Raw genomic sequence first — 21,997 nt, 5'->3', positions numbered from 1 at the left:
GTGTTGAGAATTGCCTACTTAAAAATTACAGAATCATTGAGAATATGGTTCAAGGTATCCTGTCCCAGAATGGACATTGGCTATATAGTAAGTTTAGAGTTGGCTTAGAAAACTCAATTATACAACATTTTCATGAAGTTTCTTTCCTTCATGAATTCTCTGATATTTCGCTGAAGTCACTCTATGTTAAGTGTATTCCTAACAACTTTACTTATGTATGAATTCATGAGAAATTATGAATTCTGCCACATTCTTTGCCATCCAAAAATTATTCTCCAGCATGAATATAAGGTAACTATTAAGGTTTATTTCTATGCAAAGTTTTTCCCATGTTCATCATATTGCTACTATGTATGAGCTCACTGATGATCTATTATAATCACTAATGAGATAGTCTTTATTACCATAAAAGGCCTTCCTAATCTCTCCATACTTAAGATTTATATTAGCATATACTTTTCAGAAATATAATTACCTAGAAACACTTCCTCAAGACTTCTCTGCACTGAATGTATTAGTTTTTTTCCCACATGTTCATTTTGACATAGAGTGTGAGGTACTTGATTGCTGAAGGCACTAGCACATTCTGTGCACTCATTAAATTTCACTCCAATGCAAATTCCTTAATTTCCCATTGCTGAATATCTAGCACCAGGCTAATCTACACCGACTATATTTAAGTATGCTAAGAGCACACTACACTGAACTATCACGGTTTGCCCCTTACACGAGTTCACTTGTATGTAATAAATTCAGACTCTGCAAAGGATTATGTACCTTGACCTACACATTTGCTGTGTGTATTAATCAGTTTTGACAGTAAGAGAAAGGTTACCTAAATCATTGAATCCATAGGGTCTCTATTTTTTATTTTTATAAGTTCTTTGATGTACAGTGGGTGCCAAATGTGTTGAAGGTTTTCTCGCACTAATTGCATACATACGGTTTGTCTCTTGTGTAACTTCCCTGGTAGGTTGTGAGATCAATACTGTATGAATAGGGTTTTCCACAGCAGTACATATAAAATAAGTCTTTCCTGTGTGAAGCCTCTGATTTTGTACAAGGCATATTTTCTTCCTGAAAGCGTGACATATTCTTTGCATTGTTAGGGTTTATTGCCAGTATGAGTTCTATGATGTACAAGGAGATTTCTCTTTGAAGAGAAGCCTTTCCCACACTCACTGCACACAAAAGGTTTTTCTCCTGTATGAGTTCGTTGATGAACGATTAGACGACTTTTCACAGCAAACCCTTTCCCACATTCATTGCATGCATAAGGTTTCTCTCCAGTATGGATTTGCTGATGTAAAATGAGCTCAGTTTCCATGGTGAAGCCTTTTCCACATTCATTGCATATATAGGATTTCTCTCCTGTGTGAGTTTGCTGATGTACGATGAGATAGCGTTTCATGGTGAAGCCTTTTCCACATTCACTGCAGGAAAAGGGTTTCTCTCCAGTATGAGTCCGCTGATGTACCACAAGATTGCTCTTAAAGGCAAAACCTTTTCCACATTTATTGCATATATACGGTTTCTCTCCAGTATGAGTTCGCTGGTGTAACATCAGCCCACTATTCACAATGAAGCCTTTCCCACATTCACTGCATCTGTACGGCTTCTCTCCAGTATGTGTTCGCTGATGTACGACCAGCCGACTCTTCAAGGGGAAGCCTTTCCCACACTCACTGCAGGTGTAGGGTTTCTCTCCAGTGTGTGTTCGCTGATGTATGACAAGCATGCTCTTCACAGTAAAGCCTTTCCCACATTCACCACATACATAGGATTTCTCTACTGTATGATTTCTCTGATGCACAATGAGGTTACTCTTCCTGGGAAAGCCTTTTCCACATTCACTGCACACATAGGGTTTCTCTCCAGTGTGAGTTCGCTGATGTTCAATCAGACGGCTCTTCATGGTGAATCCTTTCCCACACTCCTTGCATACATGTGGTTTCTCTCCTGTATGATTTCGTTGATGTATGAGGACATAGTGCTTCGTGGTGAAGGCTTTCCCACACTCACTGCAGGTGTAGGGTTTCTCTCCTGTATGAGTTCGCTGATGTATGATGAGCATGCTCTTCCCAGTGAAGCCTTTCCCACATTCACTACAGACAAAGCATTTCTCTCCAGTATGATTTCGTTGATGTACAATGAGATTACGCTTCCCCGGAAAGCCTTTTCCACATTCACTGCACACATAAGGTTTTTCTCCAGTGTGAATTCGCTGGTGTTCAATCAGACGGCTCTTCGTGGTGAAGACTTTGCCACAGTCACCGCATATAAAGGATTTCTCTCTTTCGTGAATTCTCTGATGTTCATTGAGCCTGGACTTTCTGGAGAATACTTTCGCACAAAGACTGCATCCATAAGGTTTCTCTCCTGTGTGAACTCTCTCATGATCAGTGAGCTGAGACTTCTTAACGAAGGCTTTCCCACATTCACTGCACATGTGGGCTTTCTCTACTTCATGAGTTCTCTGATGCTTAATGATCTGGGACTTATTGCTGATGGGTTTTGCACTGACAGGGAATTTAACTCTAAGATGAAAATCTTCATGCTTGCCATGCTGAAATGACTTTCCATCTCCATTCGATTTAGTAGAGATCTTAGTTTCATAGCTTTTACTTTGTTTGACCAAACTTAAATTTGATTTCAGAGTTTTCAAGTAAAACTCAAACATACCATGATTTTGCCTGAAAGGAAAATGACTTTTGCTTTGAAGAACAATATTTTCAAATGTATTTTGTTTGTGGTTTTGTTCCGTACCTTTCAGCATTCTTTGATTTTCCCAGTGATCCTGGAGATAATTATCAACTTTGTCAGTGTCTAGGAAAGAAGAAAACAATAAATTCTTTTATAAACTTATTTGGAACAAAACTGTTTCTTTTTAAACTGTTTTATTTTTTTTCCTTGGTGTTTTCTTAAATAATGACACTTCAGTGACAACCATGTGATAACACTATAAAAGAAACACTGCGTGCAAATGTTCTTGCACATTAGTAAAAAACACAATAATATAAACAAACCAAAAGGAAAAAGTAGTTAGTATACCATTAAGGATATATAGTTGTCAATTTATGTAGATTTGGCTGCTTTGGGACCTTGCAAAACATGTAGAGGTAGTAAAATACAAGCAAATCATTGTTCACAGCAAACTACAGGGTTTGGATGAACAGCATTCCACAGAACGTGGAAAGAACCAGATCCCAGAGGTGGAAGAGAAAATTAATCCAAGTGATGAGGATTACATTTGTTCAACCCCAAATTACTTACTGAATGGCTTCCATTTACCAGCACTGCGCTGGTGTTTGAAATATATAAAATATGCCTTACTTTTACTGATCTTAAATCTATGGACAACGAATAAAAGGAAAACAACAACAACAACAAAAGAATGGAGTTGGAGATCGTTAAACATGGATTAAAGGAGTAATGGAGATGGTGGAAATCAGGATATTCTGCATAAAGAAAAGACAAAATTGAACACAAAGGTTCTGTGGGGAGAGTGGTTAATGAAAGTGAAGAATCCAGGATTGCTCTGCTAACTACATGACTTGAGCCACTGAGTAGGCAGAAGCATTTCAAATCAAATGAGGACTGTTACTAAAATCCAGAAAGTGTAGAAGTATGCATTGCGGAACATAAACCATGAGATGATTATTAGATATGTACTATAGACATCAAGATCGGTTGGAGGTATAAATGGAGATAACAATATGGAAATAATCATTATATATCTATATTCAAGAAAAGGAGACTGGGTGATATGTTGAAAGGACATGTAGTATGAAAAGTGATAAAGGTACAAACCAAGGTAGACATTGCAACAGTTACGGTTTTGGGATTCTTTAAGGTCCACTTAGAGGCACCAAATTCTGACTACAGAGACAGAGAAAATGCATACTGGGATACACTGAATAAACATATTCATTATCTAGCAACTAAGAATGGAAGGTCTTCAGAATTTGAACTAAAGTGAGCTGGGACAGACTCTTACATCATAATTCTGTTCCTAAATTTGCCCTTCTATAGACCACCAATCAAGCTAACTTTCCAGAAACATCAATCACATTGAGTGACAACTCATATTAATCAACACTCCAGCCTTTAGTCTAGCTATATTGTTTTTTATTTGTTTGTTTTGTTTTTTTATCCTCACCTGAGGACATTTTTTTTCATTGCTCTTTTAGAGAGAGGAAGGGAGAAAGAAACATCAGTGCGAGAGAGCAGCATTGACTGGTTGCCTCCTGTACGTGCCCAGACCAGGGATCATATGCACCTTGACCAGGAATGAAACCTGCAACCTAAATATGTTCCCTGACTGGGAATCAAACCTGCAAACTTTCAGTTATGGAACAATGCTCCAACCGAGCCACACCAGCCAGGGCTAGTTATGTCATGTTATCATATATTTCACTCATAACAAAATAAGGTAACGGTGATTAATAAGAAAACTTGCAGCTGGCCAGTGTATCACATAGTCATCTTCAGAAGCTAATATGCTGCATGGGACATGGAAACTGTCACCTTTTTCAATCACATTCGGCATTCAGTACAAAAGTCATATCCAAAATTTTACCATTTTGATGTCCCTGATGTACTTATTCCCTAGCTTGCCACCAGCAGCATCCAGTTCAGTAATTCTACACTTATATCTCCTTGGCAACAGTTAGTTTGTACTAAAGGAACAACTTCGTCCTTGAAGATCTAGGTTGTCAGCTTTATCTTCAGTTTTTCTTAGAATGTTTGCTTGTTCCTTATTATTGTTATACTACTAACACCCAGGTGAAAGTTAAGACAAAGTAGAGCTACAAAAATACAAAACCAACCAACTCTCCACTATGCTATCTCAACTACATTTGAAATGCAATCAATCATCCTGGCAATAACAGCATATACCTCTGTGAATACTCCATTAATGCATGTTTCCACTCTATTCTTCCTCCTGCGGAAACCTTCTAAGAGTGGCTTTAATTTGCCCAACTTTAGGCCACCTTTTTGATAGTCAACCCATGGCCTTGTATGTTTCCTCATGCGTGTCATGCCTTCATTCCTAACTCATAGCATCATCTTCCTAATTCAAATGTACACATACCTTGTACATTTCATGCAGTCATTCCTATTCTATTGCTATAAGCTCTATTTCCTCTATTTTTCTAAATTAGTCCCTTTATTATTCATATTTACAGTTACCTTCAGTAAAGATTTGACCTCACCCAGAGAGAGGTCTAGCGCTTGCCCTTGACTACTGGGAGGCGATCTCTAGACCTCTGGAATGTTCTGATAGAAGTGTCTTCGTTTGCCTGGTGGCTTTGGCCACCAGACAGTCTGACAGTGTGATTTTTGATAGGGACTTTGGGCTAAATCAGATCAGTTATGACCTCTAGAGAAACTGGGGACTACAAGTATAAGACCAACTTCTAGAGAGACCAAAGGTCAGCCATGGAGGCAATATGTATCTGAGCCCTAAAACAGACTCTGGACAACAAAGGCTCAGGTGAGTTTCCTTAGTTGGCAAAGCCCTGTGTGTATTGTCACATGTCATGGCCAGGAAAAGGTAATCCTGTCCATCAGTCCAGAAGCCCCACAGTTAGACACTTCCTGGATTCCGTATGACCCAAGGACCATCCCTAGGTATATATCTAGAAAAAATGAAAGCATAAAAGCCAAAAAGTGGAAAGAACCCAAAAGTCCATCAATAGACTGAGTAAATGAATGGGTAACAAAAATGTGGCAGATGCATACAGTGGACTCTTATTTGGCCATAAAAAGGAACGAAGTACTGAAACTTGCTAAAACATAAAAAAATCTCAAAAAAATGCCAAATGAAAGAAGCCAGACTCAAAAGACCACATATTTTATGATTCCATTTATATCAAATACCAAGAACAAACAAATCTATGGAGGTAGAAAGTAGATTAATGGTTGCCTAGCCTGGGACTTAGGAGAAAGCATTTTTAAAAATTTTCTTATTGATTTTAGAGAAAGGAAGGGGAGGAGAGAGAAAGAGAAAGAAACATCAATGTGAGAGAGAAACATTGTTCACTTGCCTCCTGTATGCTCCTCAACTAGGGTTCGAACCCGCAGCCTAGATACGTGCCCCCACTGGGAATCAAAACCACAACCTCTTGGTGTATGGGATGACATCTCAACCAGGCGAGCCACCCAGCCAGGGCCACAGTGGTTTTTCATAAAGTGATAAAGTGATGAAAATCTTCCAAAAGTGACTTTGATATGGTTATATAACTGTTAATAAACTACAAAACACTGAATTGTATGTTTCAGTCGACAAATTGTAAGGTATGTATCAATTATCTCAATATAGCTGTTTAAAAAACCAAACAAGAATATATTGGGAAAAACAAAGGGAAATGAATAAAATGCTGACACCTAAGATGAACTAAAGGAAAATCAGAAATATCAAAGGTACAAAGTAAGTAAACTGAAGCAGGCATAAGCTACGACTTGGGCTAGAACTGATATAGGATGTAACACTGTCTTTTCAAGTTACACAGTCAACAGAAACACAGCAGGGACCTTTAAGATGAGGGCACCACAGGTGGAGAACATTCTTGTAATGCCGGCAGGGACAGGAAACAAGATATATCCCACACTAAAAGAGACACTAATACTGAAATAGGATGGTGGAAAGCGGTTTTTTGTGAAAGGAAGATGATTCCTATTGCTCACGAAAAACTTGGAAATCTCAAGCCAGTAAAATATTTAAAACTAACAGTATATGTTAGACAATATTAAAGGAGATATAAATTTGGAGTCTCCTTCAGAGAAAAGAAAGAGCTTAATTAATTCATGAAAGTGGAGGAAAATGTTAAGGATTAAGAATACAGTGGAAAGGGTTTCTGGTCAAGATGGCAAGTATAGGTAAACATGGCACTCAAAACCTCCTACAACCACATCAAAATTACAGCTAAACTACAGGATATCCATCATTCGGAATTGCCTGAACTCTAGCTGAACATCAGTCCTATAACTAAGGACATAAAGAACAAGCTACATCAAGAACGGTAGGAGAGATGGAGACTCCCCATGGGCTGGTCCCATACCCAGGTGTGGTGGTTAAAAATTGGAAGGAATATCTCAGCTGCAGAGGTCTCCCCTGAGGAGCCAGGGGTCCCAGGCCTACCAGGCCCCCACAGCCCAGGGTTCCAGTTCTGAGAAAAGAAGTCCCCATAATTATAGGTGTGAAAACCAAGGGAGAATGTCGCCATGTGAAACAAAGGGCTCCTGGAATCCCAGGCAGTTCCTCTTAAAGGACCCACATGGACCTACTCGGACTCACCTCCCTCTGAGTTCCAGCACTTGGGCAGCAGCTAAAAGGCACCAGGGACATACGGAGTTAAACTAAATTGTCTGTCATCAGAGCAAGAGCTGAAGGGATAGCTTTCTCCTCAAAGAAGTGCTTGTAGAGGTCATTGTTCCTTTGCTGAGCCCTTCCCTGACACAGCTGGCAAACAGGCACCATCTCTGAGTCTCCATCAACTTGGCTAACACTGTTCACCCTGCAATTCCGTCAGACCCCACCCCACCCAACTTGTGGGCCCACTCAAGGTCTTTCCAGTGGCTTTCTATACAAATGGTCTGTCTTGGCTCATGCCGCCAACTTTCCTAAAATCTCTCAAACAAGCATCATCTGGCTTCTGTGTACCATATACCTCTTGCTAAGTGGCCCAAGGCCTGACACTAGTGGCAGCCAGCCTTGATTCACAGCTTGGCCTCTCCCAGGTATCTGCAAACCTAGCACAAGAAGCAGCGATCAGCAGATCTCTTTGTAGCTCATGCTGGGTGGCCCCGGACAGGGCACAGGTGGTAGCTGACCTTGGCCTGTACTTCCCAGGAGACCCCAGAGTCAGCATACCTGGTGGATAATTTAAGATCACGCCAAAGCACCACCCAACCACCTCCATGAGCAACGCACTCAAGGGGTAAACTCGGCAGATACCTGAGCCCCACTGAAGTGAGTAGTCTGTACACAGCAGATCAGCAGATCCTCCACAGTGGCTGTAGCTGGTCCTTGCAGCCGACTGACCTGGGGGGTGAATCCCTCCCACTGATGTGCCAACAACGATCAAAGCTCAACTACAACAGCAGTGTGCACACAGCCCACACAGGGGTGCACTTGAAGTGCCCAGCTCACGTGACAGGGGAAGCTGTGCCACTGGGCCCTACAGGACACCTACTACATAAGGCCACTTTACCAAGACTGGGAGACATAGCAGCTCTACCTAATACATAGAAACAAACATAGGGAGGCAGCCAAAATAAAGAGATAAAGAAACAGGTCCTAAATGAATGAACAAAACTCCAGAAAAAGAACTAAAGCAAATGGAGACAAGCAATCTACCAGATGCAGAGTTCAAAACACTAGTTATAAGGATGTCAGATAAAATAAGTAAGGTTCAGTTCTCAGAAAAGACAAAAACGGGTTTCTGTCCCTTTAAAGACCTAAAGAAAAGTTCTGCTGTGGAGAGAGATATGGAGACACTATTTATGTTTCCTCAAATTCTGCTCCCCGCCCCAGCCTACTCTGACTAGAATATGACTTCTGCAGTGACTCGTAAGTGGAAGCAGGTTTTGCCATCCCAAAAGATACCTTATGAGATATCAATTATTTTAAGCTATTTCAAAATACAGAAGAACTTATGAAAACTCAGGAAAAACCTCTGATGTTCCCCCTTACTGCCTTTAAGAATTTAGACAGAGGCCCTGCTCCAGGAAGGCATATATCATCACAGATAAATGTTGTTTACTATGAGCTAGGTGTGACAGGGACGCACCTAGCGAGGCCCTCTTGATCCACGTCCTCTCTGTGGCCCAGCAAATATTTATTTACCAAATATTGGCTTTTCCATCTCCATGTGAATTGATTTCCTCTGCTTGGAAGCCCCAAATCACAACCCTCTCTGCTTCCTTATCCTTACCTCAACTACCCCATATTCTTATGGAGCGCCTGTATGTACATACATAAGAAATTTGGTTATTTCCCCCTATTAACCTCTTTCATATCAATTTGATTGTTAGCCCAGCCAGAAGAACTTAGAAGGATAAAAAGAAAATCATTTTCCTCCCCTACACCTGACTTGTTGGCTCTCACCCACTTACCTGGATGGACCAGACTACGGAGTTCATACTCTGTTGTCCACGGTTCTTCCCTTTGTTCCAACTTGGAGAGAACATCTGGTTTGCTGACTTGATACCCTGATCATAGGAAATGAGGGAAGATTTGATTGGGGTCTGTCAAGGTAGGAGAATGTTGTGTTTAAGCGACTATAGACAGTTTGCACATGTTACAGACTTTTCTCTCAGGAGAGGGCACATGTGACATCAGTTCCAGGCAGAGAGCTCCTAAAGCCCTTGTAAGTTCCTAAGTGAATGGCATGATGGGAGCATTTTTTTTTTTCATAGTCTAAGTTCCAGTTACTGACACAGAACTTCTAACTTTCCTGGACTCTCAGGAATGGGAGTGAGGAGTGTCTTCTGTGTGCCGAGGAGATGACTGGTAGCTGGGGGCCCCTAGATAGCTTCAGAGTGGGGGCTACTCCAGACAGGCAAAGGCATCAATAGAGGTCTGGAACCTTCAGCTCCAACCCTGCCCTTCATTGTGGAGAGGGAGGGGGCTGAAGGTGGAGTTAATCACCAATGGCCAAGGATTTAAGCAATCAGGCTTATATAATGGACTGTCCATAAACCAGGTTTCACGTTTGGTGACCATGTGGAAGTGCTGGGAGGGTGGTGTGCCTGGAGAGGGCATGGAGGGTCTGCACCTCTTACTCCACACTTCACCCTAAGTATCTCTTCCATTTGGCTGTTCCGGAGTTTTTGACTTTATAATAAACTGAAAATGGTAATAATGCCTTCCTGAGTTCTATAAGCCACTCTAGCAAATTATTAAACCTAAGTTAGGGCTGGGGGTTGTGGGAACAACCTACTTAGAGCCAAGTTGGACAGATTTATAGCCAACTTCCACAGAAGTGTGGGTACCCTGGATACCCAATACTTACAACTAGCATCTGAAGTGAGGGTGGTCGTGTGGTAGTGAACCCTTAAATCTGTGGAGTCTGATACTAACTCTGCGTGGTGTCAAAACTGAATTGAATTGAGCTGCAGGACACCCAGATGGTACTTGAAGAGTTGGAGAGTTGGTTGTTGGTGTGGAAAACCCCACACATTTGGTGTCAGTTGTGTTGGTACAGCTCATAGTATATTAAATCCTTTTATCAGGAGGCACTAAACATCTGCCATTTAGAGCACTGCAGTGACTCCCAAGTGTAAGCATCTGGGAAAGGAGAGACCACCGACTGGGTGCCCTATGAGTGACACCAGGAGCTGTCCTCACCCACTGACACCAGGTTGCTGTAGTTCTCCAACATCACGTCCCTGTACAGGTCCTTCTGGTCAGGGTCCAGGAGCTGCCACTCCTCCCAAGTGAAGTCCACGGCCACATCCTCTAGCATCAGCGATTCCTGTAATAACACGGTCCTGTTTAATGGAGTGTTTTTATTTTACTGGTTCATAAATAATATAAAGGAAGTTGTTCAGCTCATATTAATGATGATTCTTCCTTCCTTCCTTCCTTCCTTCCTTCCTTCCTTCCTTCCTTCCCTCCCTCCCTCCCTCCCCCCTTCCTTCCTTTCAGAGAGAGGGGTAGGGAGGGAAAAAGAAAGGGAGAGAAACATTGCTTGGTTGCCTCTCACATGCACCCCGACCTGGGATGCACGCAAACCTGCAACCTAGGCATGTGCCCTGATGGGGAATCAAACCAACAACCTTTTGCTTTGCAGAACAATGCCCAACCCACTGGGCCACACCCATCAGGGCTCAACTATGATTCTGACACCAATTCCAATGTGTTCTTTTTTAACCCACTACCAAGCAATACTCCAACACCAGCTGGGTTTCCTACAATTCATCTCAGTTCTGACACTATCTACCTGGAGACAGTGTCAGATCCCACAGGTTAAGGGCTCAATCCTGTAAGACTGCTCCCCTAACCCCCACTTCAGTACAAGTACAGGTTGTCATCTGTGCTTCTGACTGACCAGCTATAATTGAAGGTTCCAATGCCCTCCTTGGGTTTGATTAATTTGCTAGAGCAACTCAGGAAAAAGTTTGTTTACTGTTTACCAGTTTATTATAAAAGGATATGATAAAGGGTACAGATACACATCCAGATGGCAGAGATGCACCAGGCAAGGTGTTCACCAACCCAGAAGCTGTCCAAACCCAATACCTTCAGGTTTTGCATGGAGGCTCCATCATGTAGCCACGACTGATCATTAACTCTATTTCTAGCCCTTATCCCCTTTCTGGATAAAGGGGTATAGAGCTGAAAATTCCAAGTTTCTGATCATGGCTTGATCTTTCTGCTGACCAGCTCCCATCTGCAAACCCATTAGTCACCTCATTAGAACAATAGACACTACTATCACCCAGGAAATTTGAAGGCATTTAGAAACTCTGTCGGGAACTGAGGTCAAAGACCAAATATTAGAACAAAAGATGCTCCTAGTATCTTATCACTTAGCAAATTACAAGGAGTTTTAGGAGCCCTGTTTCAGAAACTAGGGGCAGAGACCAATGTATTACGCATATTTATTGTTTTTTCACAAAAGGTTAACATATTAGATACACTGAAGAGATAATCAGTAAACTGGCATATACAGTTTAAAAAATAACCCAAGCCCTGGCCAGGTAGCTCAGTTGCTTAGAGAGTTGTCCCATATACCAACGCTGGGGGTTCGATCCTTGGTCAGGGCACATACAAGAATCAATCGATGAATTTATAAATAAGTAGAACAACAAATCTCTCACAAACCAATAAATCAATAGACATAAAAATAAAAACACCCCCCAACATGAAGCAGCCCCACAAAGAGACTGAAGATACAAAGGGGAATTTAATAAATATGGAGGATAAAGAAAAGTCTAATGAAGGCCTGTATGTAGTTTTTGGAAGAGATTATACAGAAACAGAGAAGCATACAAAGATCTCAGGAATGAGAATTTTCAGAACTGACTAAACTTCCTATAACTCAGTAAGCCAGCAAAGCCAGGCAGGAAATCTGCATATAGACACGTTCAGCTGAAACTACATACAGCAGACCAGTTGCAAAAATCAGATTATGAAAATAACCAGAAAGAAAAGATGCATCACTATCAAAAGAAAGACAAAATTTACTAAAACAAAGACAACAGGAGCCAGAAAAAAATGATAAACATATCTGGTCTTCGTCCCTGGTTCCCCGCACAGTTCTAAAACTCTTGGACTCTCTGGAGTGATGACTGTCTTCTGCATGCTAATGAGATGACTAGCAGCTGGGGGACATGAGATGGTTTCAGGATGGGGGCTGGTCTCCAGAAAGATACCCAACCTCGAGGGACTGGAGGTTGAGTTCAATCACCAATGGCCAGTGATTTAATCAATCATGCTTACACAATTAAACTCCCATTAAATCCCCTAAACAACAGGTTTGGAGAGCTCCCGGGTTGGTGAACACACCGAGGTGTTGACCTGGTGGTGCTGAGAGGACCTCTGCACCCTTCCCCCATGCCTTGCCCTCTGCATCTCTTCCATGTGGCTAATCCTGAGTTACAGCCTTTATAATAAACTAGATGTACATAAAGTGCTTTCCTGAGTTCTGTGAATCATTCCAGCAAATTGTCAAACTTGAGAAGGGAGTTGTGGGGACCCCCAAGTTTAGAGATGGTCATCAGAAGTAGAGGTGACAACCTGGGACTTTCGTTTCAACTGGCATCTAAAGTGAGGGCAGTTTTGTGGGACTGGGCTCCTAACCTGCTGGATCTGATGCTGCCTCCAGGTAGTTAATGTTGGAATTGAGTGGAATTGTAGGACACCCAGCTGGTGTCCCGAGAGTTGCAGAGTGGGTACGTGTGAGAAAAATATCCACATGTTTGGTGTCAGAAGTGCTGTGAATAAAAACAGCTCAGAAGTGTGGACTATTTTCAATGTCCTAATCCTGTGGTCCTTCAGCCTAGGCCCAATGCCACCAGAAAATGAATTGAGACCTGCTTGTCAACGAAATGGCCAGACAGGGGAAAACTATAAGATAATCTATCCCCATGTTATTGCAGAAATTACTACATAGAAAAGAGAACAGAATTGGTAGGGGCTGCAAATTCTTAACATTGCTGATCTGATCACGTTCTGAGTTATTTCATAGGAGATGAAGATCCATTTGGAAAAACAAGAACTTAGGTTCAAATACCTTTTTCCTGTTTAAAGTGCTAACCATAAAACAAAAGAATGTATGAAAGCAATAGCGAGAAGAGAACATGAATGAAGAATGTCCACATCACAAGCCAAAGAAAATAAGCAACAAGTTTTGTGATGGGAAAAATTAAAACATCTGAGTTGAAAAGACAGCATGGGCAAAGCTAAAAGAAAACTGACAAGCTAGAGAAATATTTTTAATAAACAAAAGGATCAATATATAGTGGATATAAACATCTGTTATTAATCAGTAAAAAAATAGTTTTTTTAAATGCAAAAATGATAAGGACAGGCATTTCACAAGAGGAAAAAATCCAATTGATCAAAAAATATACAAGGATTTCAACCTCACCCATGCAGAGGAAAATGTAAAATAAGCCTAAAGAATATCAGGCCATGCCCTGGCTGGTGTGGCTTAGTGGAATGAGCACTGGCCTATGATCCGAAAAGGTCACCTGTTCAATTCCCAGTCAGGGCACATACCAGGATTGCAGGCCAGGTCCCCGGTTTGGGGCATGTGAGAGACAACCAATCAATGTTTCTCTTGCATGTCGATGTTTCTCTCCCTCTCTTTCTCCCTCCCTTCCCCTCTCTTTAAGAATAAATACAATCTTTAAAAAGAAAAAAAAGAATATTGGGCCATTCAGATGGCTGAAAGCTATGCAATTTTATAATGTCCCATTATTAAGTACTGGCAAAGACTGAAGGCATGGGTGATCCCACTTATCACTTACTATGCAGTCAGCACTCATCTAGATGCTTTACACAGTGTAACTCATGTTTTTTAGTATGACTGTGGACAACTGGAATTTTATGTGTTAATATATACCAATCAATTGCAGTCATTATTCCTTTAGATGCTTAAATTATACCATCATAGGCAAACAGGTTATATTATTTGAAGTATGAGTCCACTGATACACACATGTTGTAACATGTGTTTATGTACTCGGATATGTACATAAATCCACATACATTTGTAAATAAGCACATACATGTAAGTGCACACACATATTTAGTGACAGCAAGACACACTAGCAAACATCTGTTAAAGCAGTTTGAGGGGACAAGGAAGGATGCTATGAAAGGGGAATTCACTTTTTATGCCTATGTGCACTCACTCCATCATTAACATTTTTTCTTTAAAATGTATCTGTAATTTGTATAATTACAGAAAATAAAAGTAAAGAAAGAAGAGGAGGGCAGAGGAAGGCAGAACTGGGTATGAAAATAGGGAAGGGTTCTCCATTTTCTAATGTGACGTGAAGTTATAAATCCAACACCCTAGAATCCAATAATCCAAGCTCTTACCAGACAAAATTTCTTACAGCTATCCAAGGCCAAACCTGAACTTTCATGCCAGCTCAGCTACCTGTTGATGGAGGACCATTTGAAAGCCATACAATACTCCCATTTTCCTAGGCCATTTAGGTTTTATTACTGAATAAACCCAAAGAGACACAATGCTGAGTAAGTCCTTTGAGTGACTTGCATTGGTCCCTGATAAAATTGTCTTCACTGAGTTTGTGTGGTTTCTTCCCACATGGGTCTCTGAGGGACCTTGGAATAAACAGCAGTCCAAAATCTGCTTCTGCCTTTACTAGAAGCTCAAAACACTGTCCACCCCATCACCTCAAGGAAGAACATAACATTTTTCCCGAGACCTGCATGTCATGAAACATTGACAGCCCCTGAGGAACCATATGCTGTCTCCTCACCTCCTATACAACGTAGGAAATTGTACATATCCTGTAACAGCACAGTTCTCTTGTGTTGGCTGCCACAGACACTAGACACAAGCTGACAGCTAACGTAACTAGAGGATCCTTCAGTTACACGCTACATTCTAACGTTAGTTATTTACTCAGAATCATATGAATACTATATTCTTTGCCATGATGTTGGAGTTAGATTCAATGTGTATTTCAGTCTAGAGAGTGAACTAATTTTACAGGTCTCTACAAATCTATTAGGAAGTAGAAAAGAGAATAAACCTAAAGTCACCTGAGCCTGGATCATTTTCTTCTGTTTTAGGAAATGGTCAGCAACTGGTATACTCTTATCTTTGTCTTCTTTGATGCACCCTAAATTTCTAGTTAGAAATCTCACTATCCATTCAACAGTGTTCCCAGAAGGGGCAATATGTAGGTCCTGGAACCTCTTCTTTCCTCATTCTTTTCTTATCTCTTGCCAAAACCTGTGGGATAAAGAGCAACATTACTTGCTGTGTGCTCACCTTAACACATAGTTCCAAGTATTTCCATGTCTTTATTTGGCTCCCTAGGGATCCTACCTCAGGTATTAAAACATAAGACCCTGAAGATATAAAAGTACATTGAATGTGAAAGGGAAAGTGGAAAGTAATTTTCAGAACAATTATAGAAATGAAGCCATATGGACAGTGAGGAACCGTAAACCTTTCCTTTAAATTATGCTGCCTACATACCTTATTAAGTCTTTATAGACCTTGTTCATATACACACTTCAATATGAGGAACAATGAACACAGGGGAAAAAAGAAGAGAAAGAAGGAATATGAGTTATAAATAAAAAATGTTTAAACAGTTAAAAAATATTAAGTACTGGGAAAATGGCAGGCCTCATATACTCACACATAGAACCTGAAAGGAAATACACAATAACCTTGCAGGAGGAAAATGAAAACAGAATCTTAAATAAAAAGCTTATTACCATATTTTGTTGTGTATAATGCACTCTTATGTATAATGCACACTCACGGCTTTTAGTGCTGCCCACGTATAATGTGCACCCTTATTTTTCCCTCAAAATTTAGGCAAAAAGTGTGCATTATACATGGCAAAACAGAATAATTTAAAATATTCTTAATGGTTCGTCTACCCCCAAAACTTTTACTTCTGCGAGTTGAAAGGGAGAGGATGATGTGGGAGAACCAAAAGGACTAGAAAATTTGTGGAGGAGGGACTTGGTCCAGCAGCCCAAGCTGAAAACAGAAGCACCAGGGCCCCTGAGCCTCCAAGCTTCTGCTGTCACACATCTTGGCTCAAAAGACAGTGGTCACTGTCCCCCCACCCCCATCCCACACCGAATTAATACCAAAAACCAGATCAGACACACGAACACACTGACCTCCCTTAATGGTTCCTCGATCACTGGATCCAAGCTATTCCAGGTCCTGACCCGGACACCGTGGTCACAAACACCAGCCCACCCGCAGGCAGGGTGATCCACGAAGACTCTGAACTCTGACCTCCAGATCTGTTCAGAGCTTTAATCACTGACTACCAGAGCCCCCCTATGATTGCGCCCAAAGACCTCTCCAGGGCCTAACTTGCTCTTCTAACTTCTCTCCCTACTGGCCTCCGCTCTGGAGAACACCAGACTGAAGCTCGCGGCGTTGCTGTAGCGTTTCTATGGAGAACGGAATGCAGGTTTCTGCTTTCCTTTATGAGGTAATATACCTGCGTCGCCGACACCTCGGCACCCTGGGGGCGGCCATCTTTGTACGCTGGCCGTAAGGAGGCTTCTGCGCAGGCGCAGGCGTGCATACTCTGCGCAGGTGAGACCACAGCCGAAACTCTCCCGTTTTTGACACATTAGCCCTGAGTGGAATGGGAACCTGGACAGGTTTTCAGAGGCTTGAGGTCACAGAAGGCAAAGGTGACGTGAGAGTAAATTCATATGTTTTGTACGGGAAGGTGAACGACGCCTTGTTTTTCATCAAGGCTGGAGCCCGCCAGGACCAAACGGGCGTGTCGCTCATCCTGAGCAGCCATTGCGGCTGCGATGCCTCAGTCACCTGGACACCTCAGTCATTAGTCTAGTTGAGAACGGATTTAGAGGCCATATAAAAACTTAAGCACACTTGACAAAAAAAGCGAGCCGGCGATACAAAAATACAGTGTTTGCATCGTGGGCCCGGTCATTTGGGGGGAAGCCCCGAGTCTGTGTAGAAGAAATAGTCTCTGGGGACCACATAATAGTTCTGAAGCATCATTAAGTTTGTTCCTTTTATTGCTCAGTATTCCACTGTATGGGTATTCCAAAATGTGTTTAATCGTTCATCAGTTGGTGGACCTTTGGGTTGTTCCCAGTTTTCTTTGGATATTGCAAATGAAATTTCTATGAACATTCAAAAAATACAATGACCTCAAAGAATTGGATCTCCCCCAGTCGTGTGCATCTGTATCAGCTCACCAAGAGGTCTTTGCCAGCCATTTGCAGGCCTACTACCCATTTCCAGCCCTGCTCCATCTCCCATTCATAATGGCCCAAGCCCTGAATTAGAACCAGAGATCTTTAGAACGTGGGCTGTGGCACAGACATCAGGTTCATCTATTTGCTCACATTATGTTCAACCCCATAAGCCTTTATAATTCTCAGAATGTACCTGATAAAATCATGTTGCCACAGGTCAAAGCTGCAAATCAGTTTCATCTTCTGACTCCTCCATCAGTATTATGCTAGCCTAGACTCTGAAGTGAGATGGTAGAACTGTCCCCGCTTACACCCTTGGCCTGTACTACCTCACCTATACAAGGTGATCCTTGTAAAACAAATCAATCATGAAATTTTGCTGTTGTCAATTATCTAATGATTGCATTACAGAATCAAGTATGTGTTGATCCCTGGCCAGAGGTTCAGTTGGAGCATCACTCTGTACACAGACGGTTGGGGGGTTCAATTCCCAGTCAGGGCACATACCTAGGTTGAAGGTTCAATCCTGGTTGGAGTGGTTATGGGAGGCAATGAATTGATGCTTCTCTCTCTCACTGTGTTTCCCTCTCCCCTCCCCCACCTCTCTCTAAAAGTAATAAAAACATATCCTCATTTGAGGATTAAAAAAATTTTTTTTAATAAGTACTGAGATGGCTACATTTAGCTGATTAAAAAAGTCTATTGGCCCAGGCTGGTGTGGCTCAGTGGATTGAGTCCCAGCCTGTGAACCGAAGGGGACACAGGTTTGATTCCCCGTCAGGGCACATGCCTGGGTTGCAGGCCAGGTCCCCAGTAGGGGCACATGAGAGGCAACCACACATTGATGTTTCTCTCCCTCTCTTTCTCCCTACTCCTCTCTTTAAAAATAAATAAATAAAATCTTTAAATATACATACACACATACTGGAGTGAACTGATCCAATAATCCCGGGCTTGAGACAAATATATAAGGCATCAACTGCATAGCAAACTCCCTATTTCTTGTTCCCTAAGCAGGACTTAGGTTTGTTGTTTTTAAGCAGGATGTCCTTATTGCATCAAGAGAATGACTGGGTAGAGGAAATATGACAAATGCCTCCCTCATAACGGTAAGAAGGTATGAAAAAAAAAGGAAAATCACATGTCCAATGAAGCACATCACAGAGAAGATGGGATCTTTGAAATGATGGCAACTCTTAAAAATGACAGGCCCATAAACAAATACAAATAAGGGTTCTTCTCCAATATATCTCAAGGGGATTTTACTTTTCATTTATACATTCTCCCATCTTGGACCAAAGTGCTCATGCTTTTTAATTTACTTATCCTGGAATCCTACTCCTTTTCTGTTCTTCTATATTCAGGCAGATTTTGAGTCTCTCAATACATATACACATGTATGAACGGGAAGAAAACACTAAATCTTCAAATACACGTCCCTTATTCATATCTTACTTACTTCATGAAGTGGCAACTGCAGATAATGTTTATGGCTATATCTTCCTTGAAATACATTCTTGTTCTACTTCTGGGGAATCAGCCTTTCTTGGGTCTTCCAACCTCACCAACTATTTGTAAACTCCCTACCTCACCACTGCTCACTCTTTCTCTTTCTTTCTTTCAAGTTGGTATTGTAACATTTATTAAAATAATGCTACGGGTTAATAGAAACAGAAAAGAACCAAAGAATTAACATGCAAGCTATGTGAAATCTCAATTAAAAACCAAAAGTATCTAATGTATTCATACATTAGCTAACTAAAAAAGCCCAAGAAAGACAAGACACCCAATATAATAAAGTACTAAAAACAATTGGTATTTCAGTTATCAAAATTGTGGATTTTCCATTTTGTACCTTTTTCTCAATTGAGAACACAGTTCTTTTTGAATGTTATATACATGATAAACTTACAACAATGGCTGTAAATACAATATCTTACATTTTTCTCATAGGCAATAGGTTGGTTATGGTACATGCATAGCATGAAACTACTAAGATAATAAAGAACAGACAAAAATACATGGTAGCTCTACCACTGCTCTTTCTTAACCTACTTTATTAGATATTCATCTTTCTAAACTGTTAGAAGACCCTAAACTTAAAAAAAAAAAGAAAAAAGAGGAAGGTGGGAGATATTTTCTTGTAGGGAAGATGATTTTAGTTCTTCTAACAAAAAGTCTGAATTCATTCAGGAGTTTCTGTGGAGAAAAAAAATATGGCACAAGTGTGCAAATCAGAAATTATTAAGAGAGATGTGAATTTAGGAATCTTTTATAGAGAATATGAGCTTATTATATAGAATGGAAGGAAGATTTAAGAATTATGAGAACAGGGCAAGAAATGGTAAACAGAACCTTTGGACAATATCAGAGAGGGGCAAAGACAATTGTCTTAGTCCGTCTACTATAACTCAAAACAACAAAAATTTATTTCTCATATTTCTGGAGGCTGAGAAGTCCAAGATCAAGGCACCAGCAGATTCAGTTCTAGCAACGGCCTTTAAGACCTAATCACCTCTCAAAGGCCTAATCTCCTAAAATCATCCCTTTGGGGGTTAGGATTTCCACATATGAATTTTCAGGGTACATAAACATTTAGTCTATAGCAAGATGTTAAGAAACCATATAAACACAGAGGTCAGGTTAGGGTGTGGGCACAGCATCCAACATGGGGATGAATGTTAAGAAGGGAAATCACTATTTCCCGATGCAGCAAGGAGATGCTCTAGTTAAAGACTATGCTGAATTCTAAGACCTCTCTTTGGAACAAGGCCTGGAGGGTAGAATTTCAAGCAATGGAGGTGGAAGAAGTAGAAAGAAGCACTGTGGCAATGGACAAAAAAGGAGATGATCTGACAAACCTAGTAAGATGAGAACTTGGCAAACAACCAAAAAAAATCAAGATGTACATAAAACAAACAGGGATCATCTGGGATCAGATCTCAAAGAGGAAAAAGGTGTATTTTCCTCTAAACTCCTACAAAGAGTAAGGTCTCAGACAGGAAGAAGGATATGAGGAGCTGCTGTTTAGATTTCCTCAGATACTCTCACACTGTGACACCTTCTCTGCTCGGAATATGCATTCCCTGGCGGCCTACTTTGCTGGTTCTCACCTAGACAGGTTCTACTATGGGCTTTGCTTTCTATTGTCTAGGGTTCTTCCCTTCATTCCTTCATTCACTTGAAGAATGTATTTGGTTTGCTGGCTTGATACCCTGTTCATAGTAAATAACAGACTTTGACACATGAAATTGGATTAGGATGTCAAGATGGGAGAATGCTATATTTTAAGGATTCTACAGTTCTCACATCAGCAAAGCAGAGGCTTTTCTCTTGGGAGAGGGAACATTGTATACTCTTGTCTGGAGCCAAAGAGGAATCTGAGAATCTACCACTTGAGAGCACTACAGAGACTCTGAAGCATTAAGCAGCTAAGAGGAAAGGCCACTTACTGGGTACCCTCTGAGTGACACCGGGAAGCTGTCCTCACCCACTGATACTGGGTTGCTGTAGTTCTCCAACATCATATCCCTGTAAGGTCCTTCTTGTCCAGGTCCAGGAGCTGCCACTCCTCCCAGGTGAATTCCATGGCTACATCCTCCAGCGTCAGTGATTCCTGTAATAACACGGTCTTGTTTAATAGGAAGTGTTTCCCTTTTATTGACATACAGTAGGAATGTATAGGAAATTATTCTGCTTATTTTCATCATACAGGCTACATCAATAGAAGTAGTTTAAAAAAAAACACTTTGTAGTATAAGGAAAGTACTACTGGAATATTCTGCTATTATAATCCAGTCTTCAGCAAATTAGACATTTTCTATAATGCATAGCCATCGAATCCTCTAGCTAACCAAGAATCATATATATGTATATGTGTACCTACTGACCAAACACTATACATATATGGGTGATATCAAGATTAATAAAACATAGTATTATACTTCATAAAGGGCCTTACCAGGCTTGGTGGATGAGAATGGTGGCAGAGACAACAGATGCCACAATTACGATATGACATGTTGCCCTGACCAGTATGGCTCCAGTATGGCTCAACTGATTGGGCATCATCCCGCAAAGCAAAAGGTTGCTGGTTTGATTCCCAACCAGGTCACATGCCTAGGTTGCAGTCTGGTTCCTGGTCAAGGTGCCCAACCAGGCCAGTCGGGGTACCATATCCCAGGAAAAAGAAATAGAAGTCTGTAGCTTGGCTAGACTCCCAGTTCCTCCCAGTAATCCATGCTCAGCTGGGCAGGTCTCCCGCAGTCCCCAGCCATCAGCTGTGTCGCTGTGATCTCCAGTTCTTAATTCAAAACCCTGTGGCAACTTCTTATGGCCCACCAGCAAGAGTCTTTTCACCCTTTTCTTCCTGCATGGTTTTGCATTGTCCTCTCTGTATTTTCTCCCATTGTCTCTCATTGTCTCCGTCCCTAGTCCTACACTGTTTCTCTGCATTCTTTCAAACTGCTAGGAGAGAGCTCTGCATGGATACTACATCTTGCTTTCCTGCTTCCTTAACCAAATGGTCAAGGGAGCTGCCTCTCTGCTCCCAAAACCGAGTGGTTAAGAAAC

At 41.3% G+C, this 21,997-nt stretch overlaps 1 protein-coding gene across 1 annotated transcript; it reads right to left on the bottom strand.

Moving 5' to 3' along the window:
- Positions 1–530: 530 nt before the first annotated feature.
- Positions 531–21,022, bottom strand: LOC112310239 (zinc finger protein 432). Its single transcript, XM_053914930.2, has 4 exons — positions 20,878–21,022; positions 10,355–10,481; positions 9,121–9,216; positions 531–2,826 (listed from the first exon to the last, which is right to left on the bottom strand). The coding sequence occupies exons 1-4, from the start codon at positions 20,950–20,952 to the stop codon at positions 1,106–1,108; spliced, it is 2,019 nt and encodes a 672-aa protein (XP_053770905.1). The 5' UTR covers positions 20,953–21,022; the 3' UTR covers positions 531–1,105.
- Positions 21,023–21,997: the final 975 nt, after the last annotated feature.

The sequence above is a fragment of the Desmodus rotundus genome, chromosome 12 (assembly GCF_022682495.2).
Source record: "Desmodus rotundus isolate HL8 chromosome 12, HLdesRot8A.1, whole genome shotgun sequence".
Taxonomy (NCBI): domain Eukaryota; kingdom Metazoa; phylum Chordata; class Mammalia; order Chiroptera; family Phyllostomidae; genus Desmodus; species Desmodus rotundus.
Note: the sequence above shows the minus strand (reverse complement) of the source record. Positions and strands in the feature narration are given on the sequence as shown.

Excerpts from the sequence above, each read along its gene's own strand:
- LOC112310239 (XM_053914930.2), bottom strand. The coding sequence starts at position 20,952 with ATGATGTTGGAGAACTACAGCAACCCAGTATCAGTGGGTGAGGACAGC. Across the intron at positions 9,217-10,354 it reads CAGCAACCTGGTGTCAGTGG|GGTATCAAGTCAGCAAACCA; the intron begins GTGAGGACAGCT and ends TCCTATGATCAG. Across the intron at positions 2,827-9,120 it reads CCGTAGTCTGGTCCATCCAG|ACACTGACAAAGTTGATAAT; the intron begins GTAAGTGGGTGA and ends CTTCTTTCCTAG.